At 34.3% G+C, this 16,403-nt stretch overlaps 1 protein-coding gene across 1 annotated transcript; it reads right to left on the bottom strand.

Annotated features, from left to right (window-relative positions):
• Positions 1–898: 898 nt before the first annotated feature.
• On the bottom strand, positions 899–15,813 carry LOC123561036 (paramyosin-like). Its single transcript, XM_053516630.1, has 6 exons — positions 15,668–15,813; positions 11,838–13,384; positions 11,466–11,638; positions 10,756–11,012; positions 9,762–9,841; positions 899–8,405 (listed from the first exon to the last, which is right to left on the bottom strand). Exons 2-6 carry the CDS (start codon positions 13,375–13,377, stop codon positions 8,152–8,154), a joined length of 2,304 nt encoding a protein of 767 aa, XP_053372605.1. The 5' UTR covers positions 13,378–13,384; positions 15,668–15,813; the 3' UTR covers positions 899–8,151.
• Positions 15,814–16,403: the final 590 nt, after the last annotated feature.

The raw sequence follows: 16,403 nt of genomic DNA, 5'->3' as shown, positions 1-16,403 counted from the left end.
GAAAATGAAGGATAAGATAGAAATTTATGACGACAAATCCCTAGTGCCTTTGGTAGATTTTGAACCCAGGTCGTACGGACGGAAGTACAATGATCTAACCACTGAGCCAAAGAGTCGACTCTCTGCCGCAGTTGCCAGAGACTGGTTTTAAACTTACAAGCTGTTTGTAAGCAACTGTTACAGCGGTCAACGTACAATTTTTCTTCTAGAAATAGTTATTTTTGTGAAATAGGTGACATGTTTTATGATAGCTCACCAATCAAATGTTAACATGTGTTAATGGGGGTTCAACAGAAAGTTACAATGTATATTAGATCAGTGGCTTAGCATTAAGAGGGGAGTTCTCGTTCGGATGTCGAGTCGGTGACAAGGGTGTTCTGAGCAGTCTGACACGAGAAAAGTCCGAGGGATCAAAATTTTGTTTGGCGAAATAAATGCGTTGAAAGCAGATGGATTAATTTTATGTACTTAGAAAACCTAACGAAATAAAATTACAGATAAACAGACTGATTTAAATTCATGCGGTGGCTACTCTACATTAAGTTCAGTAACATTTCTCCAAACATCACTTTTTCTTGTTAATAATATTACATGTTCAAATAATTTGTAGGTATACAGTTTGAAAGTTTACTACATTATGATTCTTAGTTGACTAGATGACTTATCGGACAACTGTGCCGAGTGCTTTCTTTCAATATTTAAATGTTTATGATTATAAAGATTCAATGCACATGTCACTACTGTAAAATATGTACTAAGTTACAAACAGCTTATAATTTTAAGACATGATTGCCGGAGATCTGCACCAGTAAAGTCTTCGTACTTTAAAAGCATAAACAATCTATAGAGTAAGGAAGAAACCTTCTAAGGATGCAAACAATAGCAATGAACAACAAAGTGCAGTCAGTTAATCAATATTTATTCATGAAGGCACTCTATTTGTGTGTAAGAAACGTCAGTATGTAGAATCGTCTTCTACAGTTGTCAGTAATATAATAAACACATTAACTGATCAGAATCGTTGTGTCAAATTCTTTCAATACAGATCTTAACCTTGATAGGCATAAACACAACTTCAATTTTTCAAACAATCAGTATCACTGACTATCATTTAAGGTGACTCATATCCCCAACGCTTAATTGAAATGACTTTGCCTTAAAGAAATGCTAATATACAGTCCCTATAGTGGCGTAAAATGAAGGGTGTAAAGAAATTTCATTCCGGTTAAGCAGACATTTTTTCACTGAGAAGCAAAAGACAGTAAGAAAAGCCCGTAATATTTACTGAATAACTACCTTTGATCGTGTGATTGATGAATTAATATAAATGTATGACATTAGGTGCAAAATAACCCTTTTTCAAATATTTTTAGGGGAAATGAAAATTTTCACAAAATTGTATAGGGGTAGGCAACTTGTAGCTTTAAAAGCCCACATATGTTGCTATATCTTTAGAACTTATTTGTTTCGTTTTACATAAAAGTAGTTGAAGTTGCATTGTACAAATAATAATACAAGGTTGAACATAAAATGTTGGTGTTGGGATCAATTAACGAAGATATACATGTTTATTCTATAAAGCTGAAAATTTCTGAACTTAGTATAGAGAATAAATATTACTTTCTCCAATAGGAAAATCTGAAAAAAAAAACAACAAATTTCTGTAGTAGCATGAAGACAACATATCAGCATGTAATATGACTGAAAAACTTTACATGTGTCACTTTCTAGGTTTTTGCTATGCGGATTTACTTTTCCGATCGGGAGGGTCTTTCCTTACACCCATTAATACTGTCTTAAAAATGTGAAAATATAAGACAATTTAACATATAAACGAAGATAATTTTACAATATTCAAGATAAAGTTACTTTACAACACACACCCTCTCATCACGACCCATCATTATACAAATAAACACTCAAATTCCTTTCAGGATTTAAAATTATCGTCTAAATTGTTAAAACCATAGGCGTAGGAGCTGGGGGGGGGGGGGGGGGGGCAGCGGGGACCACACCCCCAAAGCTAGGAGAGTGGGGGGTGGGGCGCAAACTATAGTTTTGCTTGCATTTTGCCTTCCCTTGTATTCTGACTTGTCTCTTTCCGTAGTGTGAATGTTGAAATCTGTACGCGCCACGCCAAGGTTTGATTACATTTTATAAAAATAATATATCATTGAGCGCAATCACTATAGTTTCGATTTGAGCGTCTGCAAAATCTATGTATGCCTAACTATTAAGCCTGTTTACGCATGTAAACGTCATGTATTTTTTTTGTTTTTCATTGTCCATTCAAGGGAAATGATATTTCCAGAACTTTATATCACAATTAGACAAATGCAGTGCTAATTGATTGTATGTCCAGGGCTTCAACAGAAGAATGTAAAAAAATGGCACACTTAATTAGAACAATAGATAATATGAATGATTAAGACAGTTCAGTGCCTAGTCGTATGTGTATCGTCAGAATAACTCAATGATTGCTAAAACATAGAGGCTTGAGGGGGCCTATGGCCCATTTGGCTCCTGTACAAGGCGTTGAGGCTTTGTCATGAATAATGCACCGGGGATACCTTGCCGCCCCCTCCCCCTCCCCCACCCCACAGGCCGGTCGAAAAGATTTACCCCACAAAGTTAAACTCACTCCTACGCCCATGAAAACTGTGATTAAAAAGGGCAAATAACTAAAACATCTTTCAAGCTAGAGTACAGGTTGGTTTACTCTACACTTTCCCTGTCTGGAAAATATAATTCTAACACGACCAGCGAATAACCTACATACATGTAGAGCAAAATCTATCTCAGGTTATTCTGCATTCTAATATGCTTGCCTCTGTTAAAACACTCTTACGCTAGAATGACGTCATATTAACGTGAGGTGACGTCAAAGTTTTTGTTGCGACCAAGAAAGAGCGCTTCTATATTTTATCTTCTGTTTTAGATTAAGGGCATATTAGAATCGAAATAACTTATAGCACAAGCGTGTTTTAACACTATTTATACACTCGGGTGGTGATACGTCGTTTAAATAATTTTACTCGGGCTGCGCCCTCGTGAAATTATTACGCCCGACGTATAACCACCCATCGTGCATAAATAGTGTTAAAGCACTCTTTTGCTATAAATCATTTTTTAAATAAACCACTCGCGTGCAATGACGTCATCCGATCCAGGTGCGTAGCACGGTCGTAAAAGGTAGTTACCATTGTTTTTCTAACACTGTTGATACTAGTATGTCGTGTTAGAAGGTTACATTCTACCAATTCAATTCCTTATTTATTTCATATTAATAACACAACATTCAGACCTCATTTTCAGCACTTTAGAGCATTTCAATGATATGAAAACCATATATGATCATTTAGTATAACATGTCTTCTTATTAAAAATAGAAAAATATTGACATGTTATGTAGAATATAAGAAAAATAATCTGTTCTGAGAAACATCACCCTCTAAAAATGCCCCCAAGAAAACAGTCGTTTAGCAGTTACGCGTAGGTAGACATTTTTCGCAAAGAATAAAACTTATTCCAAGAAATTTACAATGAAAATGGTCTAGATCTATTCTCAATACTATAAGCAATAAACAGAAGCCAAAAATTTAACTGTCACCTCTTCATGTCACTCATTATACCAGATTCCATCCATAGCATGGAACTACATTTTGGACTACTTCACATGTAACACTGAGTAGTCACTTCCTGTTTGGTGTAATCCGTCCTAGAATCGAAATAATAAGTTCCCAAGTGTGATTTATCGTAGAATAACCCGACTTTTTCGTTCTTATGCGAAACAATATATCTCGACCTTCGTGATATATTTTTACGCATAAGAACTCAAAACACGGGTTATTCTACGATAAACCACACTTGGGAACTTATTATTTCTTAACTACACCAAGTTTTAAGTTTCAATGGAACACGAAACGTCAATATTTTTCATATCTTAAGTTTAATTTTAAGTGTAGATGCCTACATAACAAAAAGATTATTAGATTTGCATAGAGAAATATGCACTCGAACTTTCGCGGAATAATATTGCGCTCCTGAAGTCGCGCAATATTTTCGCTGCAGAACTTATGCATATTTCTCGATACAAATCTAATAACCTATAAATATCAAATATCATTCTGTTGAGTCAAAGTTAATGCTTTATTCAAAAAGTTAAAACTTAGCAAAACAAGGGACATTATTCTTAAATGATTCGAGACAGACATATAATTCGTCTGCTGTACATATCCACTCTCATTGCCAGTTACCATTTAATCAAATTCCATTGAACTTCCTTCAGAGAATTTAAAAATTAAACGTTATTGTCTTAATATGTTAACAAAAGTTGTGCATTAGACAGCGCGCTCGACTAAATATTTAACAATTTTATATCTAATCCTTGTAATTGTTACCATAAAGATACGGCATAGATAGAAACTTTCAGTTTCTCCTCGAGAGAGCGCAGAACATATCTACAAAATGTATAATATAGAAGAACAATGAGCAGATTCATTACAATTTTACAAGAATATACAAAATATATACATACAAAAACAACATTTATATAATTATATGAAGTTATAATTTCAGATGTTTACAATAACTAACCAAACATATACAAATAGCTTAATATATTTAAATGTTTCGGAGATTATTATAAAATTGTTATAAGGTTGTGGTCCTAAAAATATTATTCTTGCATACCGGACTTGGATTTCCGGTGTTTTAACCGGTGCTCTATCTCATACTCCCGGGGTGTAAGATGACTCTCGTGTCGTAAATGGCGTATAACGAACTACATCTATGTAGTTATGTGCAGAAATTAACATTTATTTACGTAAAACCGGATATATATATATATATATTATAAAAACGTTATTTTTTTCCAAAAAGAAAAACCATAACATTCCTCTGCAGATGATAAATAGTTGCTTTGTCTCTGTAACGCCATAACGTACTTCCTGTTTGTTAATACGCTGCTGTAAGAAGAAAGTGCTATAAGAAAGGCATACTATTACTTGTTAAATATGGCCGCAAGAAAGCTGCAGATGAGAGTATCTGGCTCTCGGGTTACTGTTTACGCAAAGCCTCGGTTACCTTTGAGCCGGATATTCCCATCTGAATCTACAACCAGTGAAAGAACCTTTGAATACTTCCTCTCATTGTAACTTATCATTGTGCCAATTGTCAAGTTCTTTTAAATTGATAAGAGTGGTGTCAAATAAATTAGGTTAATGGAAAAAAAGAAGTTAAAATTATTAAAACAAAGACATGGTACAAATAGGGACAACAATTTTAAACCATACAACTTTCCCCTCAGAGTACACCAAAACTTTTCTTATCCGTTTCAATCCATATTTAAATACCAGTTTACATACAATAATTTAACCCCAAATTGCTATGTCAAAAAAGAGCAAAACGATTTGAAAATGCAAAACAGTTATTGGAACTATACATTGCATGTTAAATAATAACAATCAAAAATGGTCGTTGAGATACCAGCTAACATACAAAAACTTAACAAAAATTTACTAAATAGAAAAAAGGTCAAAAACATAAGAGAGTTATTGAACATGTGCATTACATCACAGATCATCAAAGTGAATAAATATGTGAAGTTTTCAAGTGGTTACTGAGATACCAGCTTACAGTATAAAACTTAATGACTGCCAACCTTTACTTCAAGTATTCCTGCCAACAAGTTAATACAAACAGTAAGCATAAAGTGAATGATTTAAACATTTGTGTGTAATTATATAACGTACCAAAAACTACGAGAAATATCTACGAAGACATTATGAAAACATCATACGAACTTACTAGTATGTGAAAATAATTTTACATTCACATCAAGCTAACTAATAATACTGTTTAGTAAAAAGGCTATGACAAATATGTATGAGAACGGAACCGAAATAAGAAAAATGAATCGGTTATAATAAATAAAAAAGAGCCTAAGTTTTGACACATATTTAAATGATATTAAACTTTTGATATACAACCTGTACAATGTTAGTACCGGTTCTGAAAAGTTGTGGTATCCCGTTTAATGTATGACGTGTATATTTAATGATCATGGGGCTTAACATTTTGATTCGTAGAGTATGTAAGCGAACAATGATTATCCGAAATGCAGCTATATTAACTTCGCACACTTGAAGTTTCATGACAAATATATATACATATATTACAAAAGAATTATTCTTTTTTCTACAACATTTAAATGGTACATACATCAATTCAATGTGCATTCTCTAATTCGTTGATCATAACAACAAAATCATCATTTGAGAGGCTGGAAATATAAACTGATTTCGAACGAAATTTTTCATATAACAACTTAAAAGTATGGTCTATTACCATTGTCACAGTTTTCACAACGAGTAAGGTTATTTCTCTTATAAAATTACCTTTGAAGGCACCGTAAATTGTTATTTAATGTTTTACTTTTAATACGTTTTTTACGTATGTGATTCAGTACGATAGTGGTTCGTACCTAAATAAGGCAAAGCAAATCATGCCGATTTCCTTAATCAGCAGACGAGTAGTAGTTATAAACTTAACGCTCCAACGTCAAAATCAAACTAAATATACCCCTGATGCTAATTCTTTATCCTTTATTGTTATTTAAAATTTAAAGTCCTTAAAGACCTGCTACAGTCATACCTTTTAACCTTAAATTGTCACTGAAAAAGCATGAAAATCCTGACTATGAGCAGTGACGCCTGTCAAAATAGAGTCTATTTTATATAAATTCTATATAAAATACCTCTGGTAAGAAATTGCTTTTTTTAACCTGTCAATCCTAAATTGTCCTGCAAAAAAGCATTTACATTTTAACATGAGGAAAGCATGACTGTTTGGAGAATTACTATGGCAGAATTTTAATCAGGGGGTTGGACGTATGGTGGTATGCTGTGAGGCTTAAGTAAGCAAAATATCTCACTGTAAGAAAAATAGCAGAATTTTAAACCGAAAGAACATGTGCGAAAGGAATTTAGACCGCTGATTGGGATTTGCTTTACATTTCACAAAATAAATGTGCCAGTGCCGTGGTGTAAAGTCTATTCTTTAGCAACATTGCATTTACAGTTGAAAAACTGTAAAGACAAAAAAAATGTTTACGAAAAAGTTTTGGCTCTGATGCAATGTTTACAAATAATTGTCTTGAATTTTATATAGTTTTGCCCCTGTCCCCTGTAAATATAACACTTCTCTGTATGCTATAAAAGCTCTTTCATGTAGATATGCCAGTTTACCAAACCTGATGGCTCTACTTTAACTGCCTGCAAATTGTGGCCATTTTCTTTTACTGCAAGCCCTTTTTCGGTGGAGTGAAACACATTAAGCACATTTTAGTTTGACTGTAAACAACTGTAAACATATATTTGCCGAGACGGTTAGGTTATTGGGCATTCCTGCCATTTCCAATGATGATCACATCATTTTCCATTCTGTTTTGATTAACTAATATTCTAATATGTTTGTCTCTGTTAAAACACTCTTACGCTAGAATGACGTCACGTTAACGTGCGGTGACGTCAAAGTTGTTGTTGCGACCAAGAAAGAGCGCTTTTATTTTTTATCTACTGTTTTAGATTAAGGACATATTAGAATCGAAATAATTTATAGCAAAGGAGTGTTATAACGCTATTTATACACTCGGGCGGTTATACGTCGTACAAATAATTTCACTCGGGCTGCGCCCTCGTGCAATTATTACGCCCGACGTATAACCGCCCATTGTGCATAAATAGTGATAAAGCACTCTTTTGCTATAAATTATTTCTTAAGTATACGCCAATCCTTTTTATTAACAACAGTTGTACTTTTTAGAGACAGATGATAATAAGATCTTACGAGAAATACCCATTATCTACACAGCGATCATGTGTGTATCTGATTAGTGAGACTGGTCTTTGTTTTAAATTATAATAGTTACTTTATGAAATGTAAAGCAAAACCCCACTTACCGGTCAAAAATTCCCCAAAGACATGTACTTTCGGTCATCTTTTTGTTACAGCGCGATATTTCACTCACTTAATCCTTACAGCATACCACCATACATCCTCCCCCTGTCAATATACATGTACTACACTTTTGCCTTTAAAACGTTTTGTCTTTCTGCTATTATATAATAACAAAGTTTAATCCCATTAATTTTACCTCTGTAAGTTAAGTCTGAGATTAGGTCTATTTCCGCTTCCGGTATGACCTAAGTTTGCCGTTATTATATCAACAAGGCGATCAGCTTGGTTGCTGTTGAATTTGTCATATATACTCAAGAAGCGTTCAAGTTCGCTTAGAGCTACCAGTTCAGGTTGTGATTTTGCGCAGTGAATCGCGCTGTTGAATAGTTCCGAACCTTTCAGGTGTCTTGATCCAGGGTCCTTTACATACACAATCACCAGGCAGGCTGAAAGTAATATATTTAATTACTATTCACTGATCCGTAGAGTAACTTCTTAACCTTTAGTGGATGTTTACCCTGCAAAATTTCTAGAATGGTGTCAAACGGTGCTATGCATTCATCAGTTGTTTCTTTGGAAATCCATGTTACAGATATGTAACAGGAGACTTAATAAAATAAAACTAATGCACTACATATGAGACTTTTTAATACGATAAATTTGGCTGTTTTCTTATTCACGGTTTTATTGGCTTGTCTCAACTACATCTTTCTTTTAACATGGTGTTTTAAGGTAGTTCTGCACGTTTGAATCGAAAATTTTTCTACAATATAGAATTTGATTAAACCCTGATTTTTCGAAACTTCAGAATATACTTAGAAAATTCAGCAAATAAAAATGATAGGGTCGTGTGCTTGATTTTTTGCTAGACTGATTTGAAAAATTTGGACCTCACGCATATTTTCATAATGGGAGTCTATGGGAAAATCACAACTTTCATATCATTTTCGTGAATAGAATTTTTTCTACAAAGTAAATGTTAATGAAACTTCTCACAGTCGTAAATAAATATTTGGTCTATGATATGGTAAAATAAAATGTATAGGTCCGTGTGCTTACTTTTGAGCTATTTGACCAAACTTAAAGTGAACCGCACATTTCAAGATAATTTTAGACATTATTTTAAATTATTTAACGTCACAGATGTTTTAATATCATATACTAACTTTAGAGAGATAGTAACAATACACTGCTATTGAAATGAATTTACTCACAGGTTGCCATTAATTCATAAAATGATTTTCATTTCCGTACGCCGAATCCTGGCTTTATTCTACGTTTTCCGGAAAAATAACGTTACGCCATCACTTCGGGTTTATCAAACGTGCAGAACTACCTTAAAGGTGCTTACTAGTATATAATAATCAAAATAGTATTGATATCTTTTATTTATAAGTCTCTTATAACTCTTATCATAGAGTGGCAGTGTGCATTTTACTGACATTTTATTGTGTATAATATATAATATATGCTGTACACTGATGAGACTGAAATAAACAATATATACGAGAAACGGTTTGTTAACAGAACATGAGAACAAACACACGTAGACTCTCCTTTTAAAACTTCCCCTGAAAAAAAAGCAGTTTTATGCTTTAACAAGTATTTAAAGGTCTGGTTAATCTATGTAGTTTGACAGACCATTAAAAGCCATAAATAGACTTATGATCTAAAAAAACAAAGAAAAATATCAAACAGGGAGTGCCACGCACCAAAAGCGCAGCCTCCTCAAAACGAATCCCCCAGCACGGAAACGCTAAAATCGTCTGGAATACAACTGAAAAATGAAGACTGTGTCTTACCTCCCATTTTACTTATGAAATCTGCAGTTCTCCGCTTTAGATCACCTAGGCCTATACCTGGTTCCTCTATTATCACATGCCTAAAATAAAAATATGATAACTATTGGATATACTTAAGGTTGTTTATCAGTATAAATCACGTACGGCCGTTACCAAATACTAAAACAAACAAAAGATAAAAAAAAATAAGTGAAAATCGGCAATAACTTTTTTTATTTCTAAACGAAGCATAGAAACGTGAATACTCATGTTCTTAGTTAGTAATTTCCTTTCTGATAATCATGGTTTTCGATTCAAAACTTCTTAAGTGTTTGTTTTCAAAAAAATTTATGCAAGGAGGAAAATTATTAAAAATGAAAAATATTGATGCAGAAACAGATTTACTTCGAGTAATAAAGATTAAATCATTTGTTTTCTGGCGTACGTGCATGTGTAATCACTGCACACACATTTAACAAAAAGTCCTTTATCGAATGTCTTTTTTTTCGCCAGGGTTTACACAAGCATGAATACCAGAAAAATAATTCAATCTTGAAATATAAAACACTGGTAACACTGGTGCAAAATATCAAGATTGACCTTTTTTTGCGAGATAGCACAAAAGAACATTAACTCATGGTAAAAACTATTTTAAAGATTAGATTTGAGACTGCATTTAGACTATTCAGAATAAAAATGAGAAACTTTGTTTTTATTGGAAGACTAGAATCTAATTACAAATTAACATTTAAATAATAAATAAATAATTCAGTTAGATTTTTGGTATTCGCGGAAAGAAAGAAACTTCTTTTTGTAGCAAGGTACTGTAAAAGTGTAAATATAAGAATTAGATTTTACTTTCTGTGCGTTTAGACGGGTATAAACAATGAAACTTCTTGCAAATTATCCAAGAATCACTAGCGCGATTCATGAATTTGCAGTAAGTCGAGCTGTAGCATTTAATTTATAATATAAAACTTCTATATTCACTTTTACGTCTGCAAGAGAAAGATACCTTTCGGAAAATTCGACAAACATGATACACAGTTTCGAATGCGGTATTCCCGGAATATTTTCGTGACGTCGGACCACGTGGTATTCAACTTTGACGTCATGAAGCAGACGTTCAGGAAGACGCTCTTCTACGCTTTTCATAAGACGCTTGTGATGTTTCTGGGAGTCTTCATAAAAGCTGATCACCCCAATAGAATCTTTCAGAGGGAAGGACAACTCGTTTGGAAGTGATTTTGCAAATGTTAGTCTGTTATATACCTGAAATATGTAGTGGCTAGTGACTGATAGCAAAACTGAAATATTTAGCAAATAAAAAATACAAAAAACGTAATAGATCTATATTCTAACAATAAAATCAGTAAATTCTTTTCTCAGCAAATTATTAGGCAACTTAACTGATTTTTCGCTTCCTGTTTGACCGGCATAGATCTATGTAGTGTCTAATACAGTGCAACCTTTGTAGAGCAACACCCTTTGGGAGATAAAAATATTGACTGTTATGTAGAGGTTGTTGTTCTGGAGAGGCAAATTTGACAGTATATTTCAGCTTAGGGACATTTTGAGGATGTTGTTATAGAGAGGTTTTTGCTAAAGAGAGGGCCGCTTTGGAGAGGTTGTACTGTATATTAAGTGTTCAGCCACCTTAACAACACAATGTAAATGTAGCTTTTTCAAATGCCTGGAATACAGTGTGAAATTAATGACGTATACCTCAACGGGCGAGTGGGGCTCTTCACCAAAACTTGATACGGAATGGACGTTGTTTGTCGTTTCCCTTCTAACTACCGGCTGAGAGGGAGATGTGCGTTTCACTAGTACATATACAATACCATAATTGATGGCCAGCAGTACCACAAGTACTAAAAAGGCTATGATGAACATTTCTGAAAATATAATTTGAATAATATAAATGAATTTACATGCAAATTCAAAACAGTTGTAATAGAGTGAAACAAATAATGATAGCTCTGCCTTGTAAGCTCGGATCAAAATGTGATATTATTCGTACATATATTATTTAGATAAAAGCAACCGCACACACTTCGAGAAATTGCTGTAGTTTTAAATCAGACATTCACTTACCTTTATTAAATGTGTTTGGTAATATTATGTCAACCTTTTCCTTCTGTTCATTAAGTGTTTGATTAACTGCAATTGTTTGTTGCAATAGTTTGGCCACTTCAACTTTTATACGCTTTCCTATTTCTTCCCTAAGCTCGTCAATATCCTTATGCACCTTCTCAATCGATTGGTCGGTTTTCGTTTGAACTTCTGATACCTTTTCATGTATTAAATCTGTCAAACTTTTCTTTACCTCTTGTAAGTTCAGAGCGTTTTCACTTTTGTATTCTTCGATATTTATTCCAATCTGTAGTATTTCTTTATTTTTGTCCTCAATATCTTTCTTCGTGTTTGCTGACAGTTCTTTCAGTTGCTTGTCTAAGTTTTCAGTTATTAGATTTATTTCAGAACGCAGTGTTTCAGTATCTTTTTTAATTTTATGCTCGAAGTCCTCTTTGGACTTTGTCAGACTGCTCGTTAATTGTGTTATTTTATCACTTATACCTGAAGTTTCTCGATCCATTCTGTTTTTTAGCTCCTTTAATCTGCTATTTAGTTCACTTGACTCCTTCGTTATTTTTTCAAGTAATCTGTCATATACATCATCTGCTTTGTTTTTTATATCATCTTCAGTTGCGCTTTTGTATATTTCAAAACTCGTTTTTAAATTGTCTAATTTTATTTGAACACTCATAATATTATCTTGTATTTCTGTTGACTTTTCTTGCAAGTCTTGCTTAGATTTTGCTTTTACATTTTCTATAGTGGTATTCAACATTTCAACTGAAGTATTTAAATTGTTCAGAGCATCTTTCAATTTAAGGTTCAATGAGCTGAATGTTTGATTTACAGTCTCCGTTTCAATGGTGAATAGGTCTCGCCATTTACTTTCGAGGCTTGAAATATTTCTATCCAACATACCAGTAATATCAGATATTTGAGTTTGTGTCTCGACAAATTGTTTTGAAATTGTTGCTTCAACTGATTTTAACTTGTCTGGAACAGAATTTATTTCATTAACTAACTTGCTCAGAACATTATCGGTCTTATTATTGCGTTCCTTTAATGCCTCAATTTCCTTGTTTACAAATATGGTTTTATTGATAACATCTGATGAACTCTTACCTAAAGAATCAAGTTTAGAATTCGCTGAACTTATATCGGTGATCAGTGATTTCATTTGTGACGATGTTGCATTTTCGTTTTCATTACAGCGTATTTTCAATGCATCAGTTTCTTTCCTTAGCTCATCGAGTTTAGACTCAGATACACTTGCGTTCTTCATCAAGCTATCCACTAATTCCGACGACATATTCAACGTATGTGTTCTATTGTCTAAAAAGTCTTTTAAACATTCAACTTTGTTGTAAACGTCAGCACAACATCGAGAACGATTCGAGCATTCCCGTGCAGATAGTACGGCCTCACACCAAAAAGGGTTATAACATCTGGAACTATAACGGCAAGAAGATGGTTCGTTCTGACCCACATTTGTTTCATCACTCCAAACAAGGAAACATGTTAGCAGGGAAACAGTCACTTGAAGTAGTATCCTCTTCATTTTTACCCTGCCAAAAATACAAAAATAACACTCCGCTAAATGTGACAATATACATGTATGGTTCTTAATTTTTTTATTCACTAGTTAGATATAGAGAGGATATTTGTTTGTTTTGAGTGAACAAAACATAAACAAATCATAGACTTTGTATACAGCCATATTAATCTAATAACATCTGAAAGATAGTAGCTAGTTGACACACTGGCACCAGAACAGAAAGTAAATGCCTCTGTACATGTAATACCAACACCCTAGGTATTCTATATTTTCCCGTTCATGACCATGGTTCTTATAGAATACCTAGGATGTCGGTATTACATGTACAGATGCATTTTCTTTCTGTTCTGGTGCCAGTGAGTTGATATAAGAAAACAGTAATATAACAATAATTTAATATTCAAACGGTAAAATATTATACTAACAGTTTATTCTTCCAAAAACTCCAAAAGTGATTTATTTTCTAATGATATACGAGTTGTCTTATCTCTGTAATTTGAGATAAAACATATTTACACACTATTTAGCTTTTAACGCATACATGTACATACAATAGTACACCACGGGCAGATCGATTTTTGGTAAAAAAGAGCGGTGTTTCCATTACCTGTTGTAGAATACTTCAGTTGTTGCAATCTGACGTGAGATCGATTACCAGCGCCGTAGCCACACTGAGGCAAACCGAGGCAGTTGCCTCAGTTAAAAAATTTAATGAGCAAAAAAAGAGTAAAAACTAGTAGGCCTATCACACAGTTTATGAAAAATTCAGTTCTTCTTCTTCTTCTTCTTGTCGTTCGCAGAGAAATTCAGTTATAACAGTTAAAAAGTATTAATATCATTAGAATATATCAGAATATCATTTGCCTCATGACATCATTGAGGAAAAGTAAGGCAGAAATCCTAGCAGTCAGTCATATTGATAGCCTTACCAGGCCCGTGAACCCTTCCCCCCACCCCACGTCTAAGTTGGCTGAGAAGTGACCTATACTTATCAAAGTTGCACCCAATTATTTATCATTATTATCAAATTTAAACCAAAAAACGCACCTGAGGCCACTATTTCATACCGATATTTCAAAAATTTCTAGGGGAAGAACCCCCGCCCCAACTAAAATGAGGAAGAACCCCACTCCTATACCTCAAAATTTAGACCAAAAATGCACCAGAGGCCACCATTTTATACCTGTATTTCAAATTTTCCCTTGAGGAGAGCCTCCTTAAATGTGGGGGTCCCCTACAGTACCTCAAAATTTAGACCAAAAAATGCACCAGAAGCCACCATTTCATATCTGTATTTCAAAACTTTCCAGGGGGAGAGCCCCTGACTCCCGACTCCCCTAAAAAGAGGGGGTTCTCCCATAGTACCTCAAAATTTAGACCAAGACTGCACCAAAGGCCACCATTTCATACCTGTATTTCAAACTTTTCCAGGGGAGAGCACCCTGACCCCCTTAAAATGAGGGGGTTCCCCCTCAGTACCCAAAGAGGCCACCAATTTATACCTGTATTTCAAACATTTCTAAGGGAAGACGCTCTGAACTCCCCCCCCCCCCACCCCGCCCCAACACGGACAAAACCCCCTTCCGTACCTACTCCCTCTCGGGCTATAAACTTATAAACTTCCAGGAAACTGACAAATAGTATGTTGTTGTATGTCTTAAATTTACTGATTGTTTTCTGATTTTATTACCCATTTAATTAAGACACCGTATTAGACTAGGATAAACCCCCAATTAAGTATCCTTGTTATCAATATTTTTTTCTTAAAATATGAAAGTAACTATGATAAATAGGGCTAAAAAGACAATTTTTACTGTGATATAACACATGCAGTCTGAGATATGAGAGTGCTTCGGAACGTACCAGAGACGTTCTAGTGGTGGGGGATGCAACCCCGGACCCCCTAGATTGCCTCGGTTAAAATTTGTGTCTGGCTACGGCACTGATTACAATATAATAAGATTTTCAAAAAACAAAAATGACATTTTACTGTGCGAGGCAAACCGATTTTTTTTCGGAAAATCATTCTACCAGCCAGTTGTTGGGGGGCGGGGGGGGGGGGGGGGGGGTTGATTATCACATGATCACCCCTTCTTTTATCGCCTTTGTACACAGTATATGACTACTGAACCAGTGTTAAATCACATACAAGGTGCAGCCAGTGTTGATCTATATGTATATTGTATCTGAACATTATCTGATTATGTGTTTATAGAAAGTCTACTAGACGCTAGCTCTACTTTCGATTTTAATTGACATAAAGTGAACAAATGAAAATGTAACATAAACTTACCTTTTTACTTCTTAAATCAATCCATTTATTAATCTGAGATCTTAAACAGAGTTAAACCCGTATTTACAGCGCTTTATCAATGTAAAGTACTTTCGGTTTAATCTTCACACATAATATGCCACGTACATACACAATAGTCACCCTTCGGAAACGTGTACGAAACAGTTGGATAGATGAGGCCAAGTTTTAACACTTTATTGTAACTGATTGACTTGTTTGGGTATATAAGTCTGCATATACATGCATATGAAGAAAAGTACAACATTAAAAGGTAATGGAACTCCATCCGAACAATTTTTAATTGTGTGTTTTACATATAAGATAAACAATAAACTCCTAAAACATACAGCAGACAAAAGTTTTGAGGGCGGTGGCGGGATTTCTGGGTATGAAGTTGGCTGATAGTGGGGACTGGTTCGGGTGTATGTCCTGCTGTAAAATCTTGAAACTTTTCCTCAAAGGTACATTTGACATATATTGAGCAATGTCGTCTTTTAAATCTGTTACTTCAAATAAAATAGGTAAGTTTGCTCAAATGTTGACTTTCGGTCATCCCTTCAAAATAAAAAGAAGAAACGTTCGCCTAGATATTCAATCGCCTTTCGGATGTTGCGGTACTGTCGTATTTTTGCGTAGTACCAGTTATTTAAATATGTTATCCTATTATTAAGGATGTAGCATACACATGTACCTTGTTGGGTGTTCGGTAAATTCTTGCAGCTGGACGAGAAATATT

This window comes from Mercenaria mercenaria, chromosome 10, assembly GCF_021730395.1.
Source record: "Mercenaria mercenaria strain notata chromosome 10, MADL_Memer_1, whole genome shotgun sequence".
Lineage (NCBI taxonomy): Eukaryota > Metazoa > Mollusca > Bivalvia > Venerida > Veneridae > Mercenaria > Mercenaria mercenaria.
This window is presented reverse-complemented; position numbering and strand designations above follow the sequence as displayed.

Bases quoted from the DNA above. Each gene is read 5' to 3' on its own strand.
- LOC123561036 (XM_053516630.1), bottom strand. From the start codon at position 13,377: ATGAAGAGGATACTACTTCAAGTGACTGTTTCCCTGCTAACATGTTTC. The intron at 11,639-11,837 runs GTAAGTGAATGT...TTATATTTTCAG, and splicing joins ACCAAACACATTTAATAAAG to AAATGTTCATCATAGCCTTT. The intron at 11,013-11,465 runs GTATACGTCATT...TACATATTTCAG, and splicing joins AGCCCCACTCGCCCGTTGAG to GTATATAACAGACTAACATT.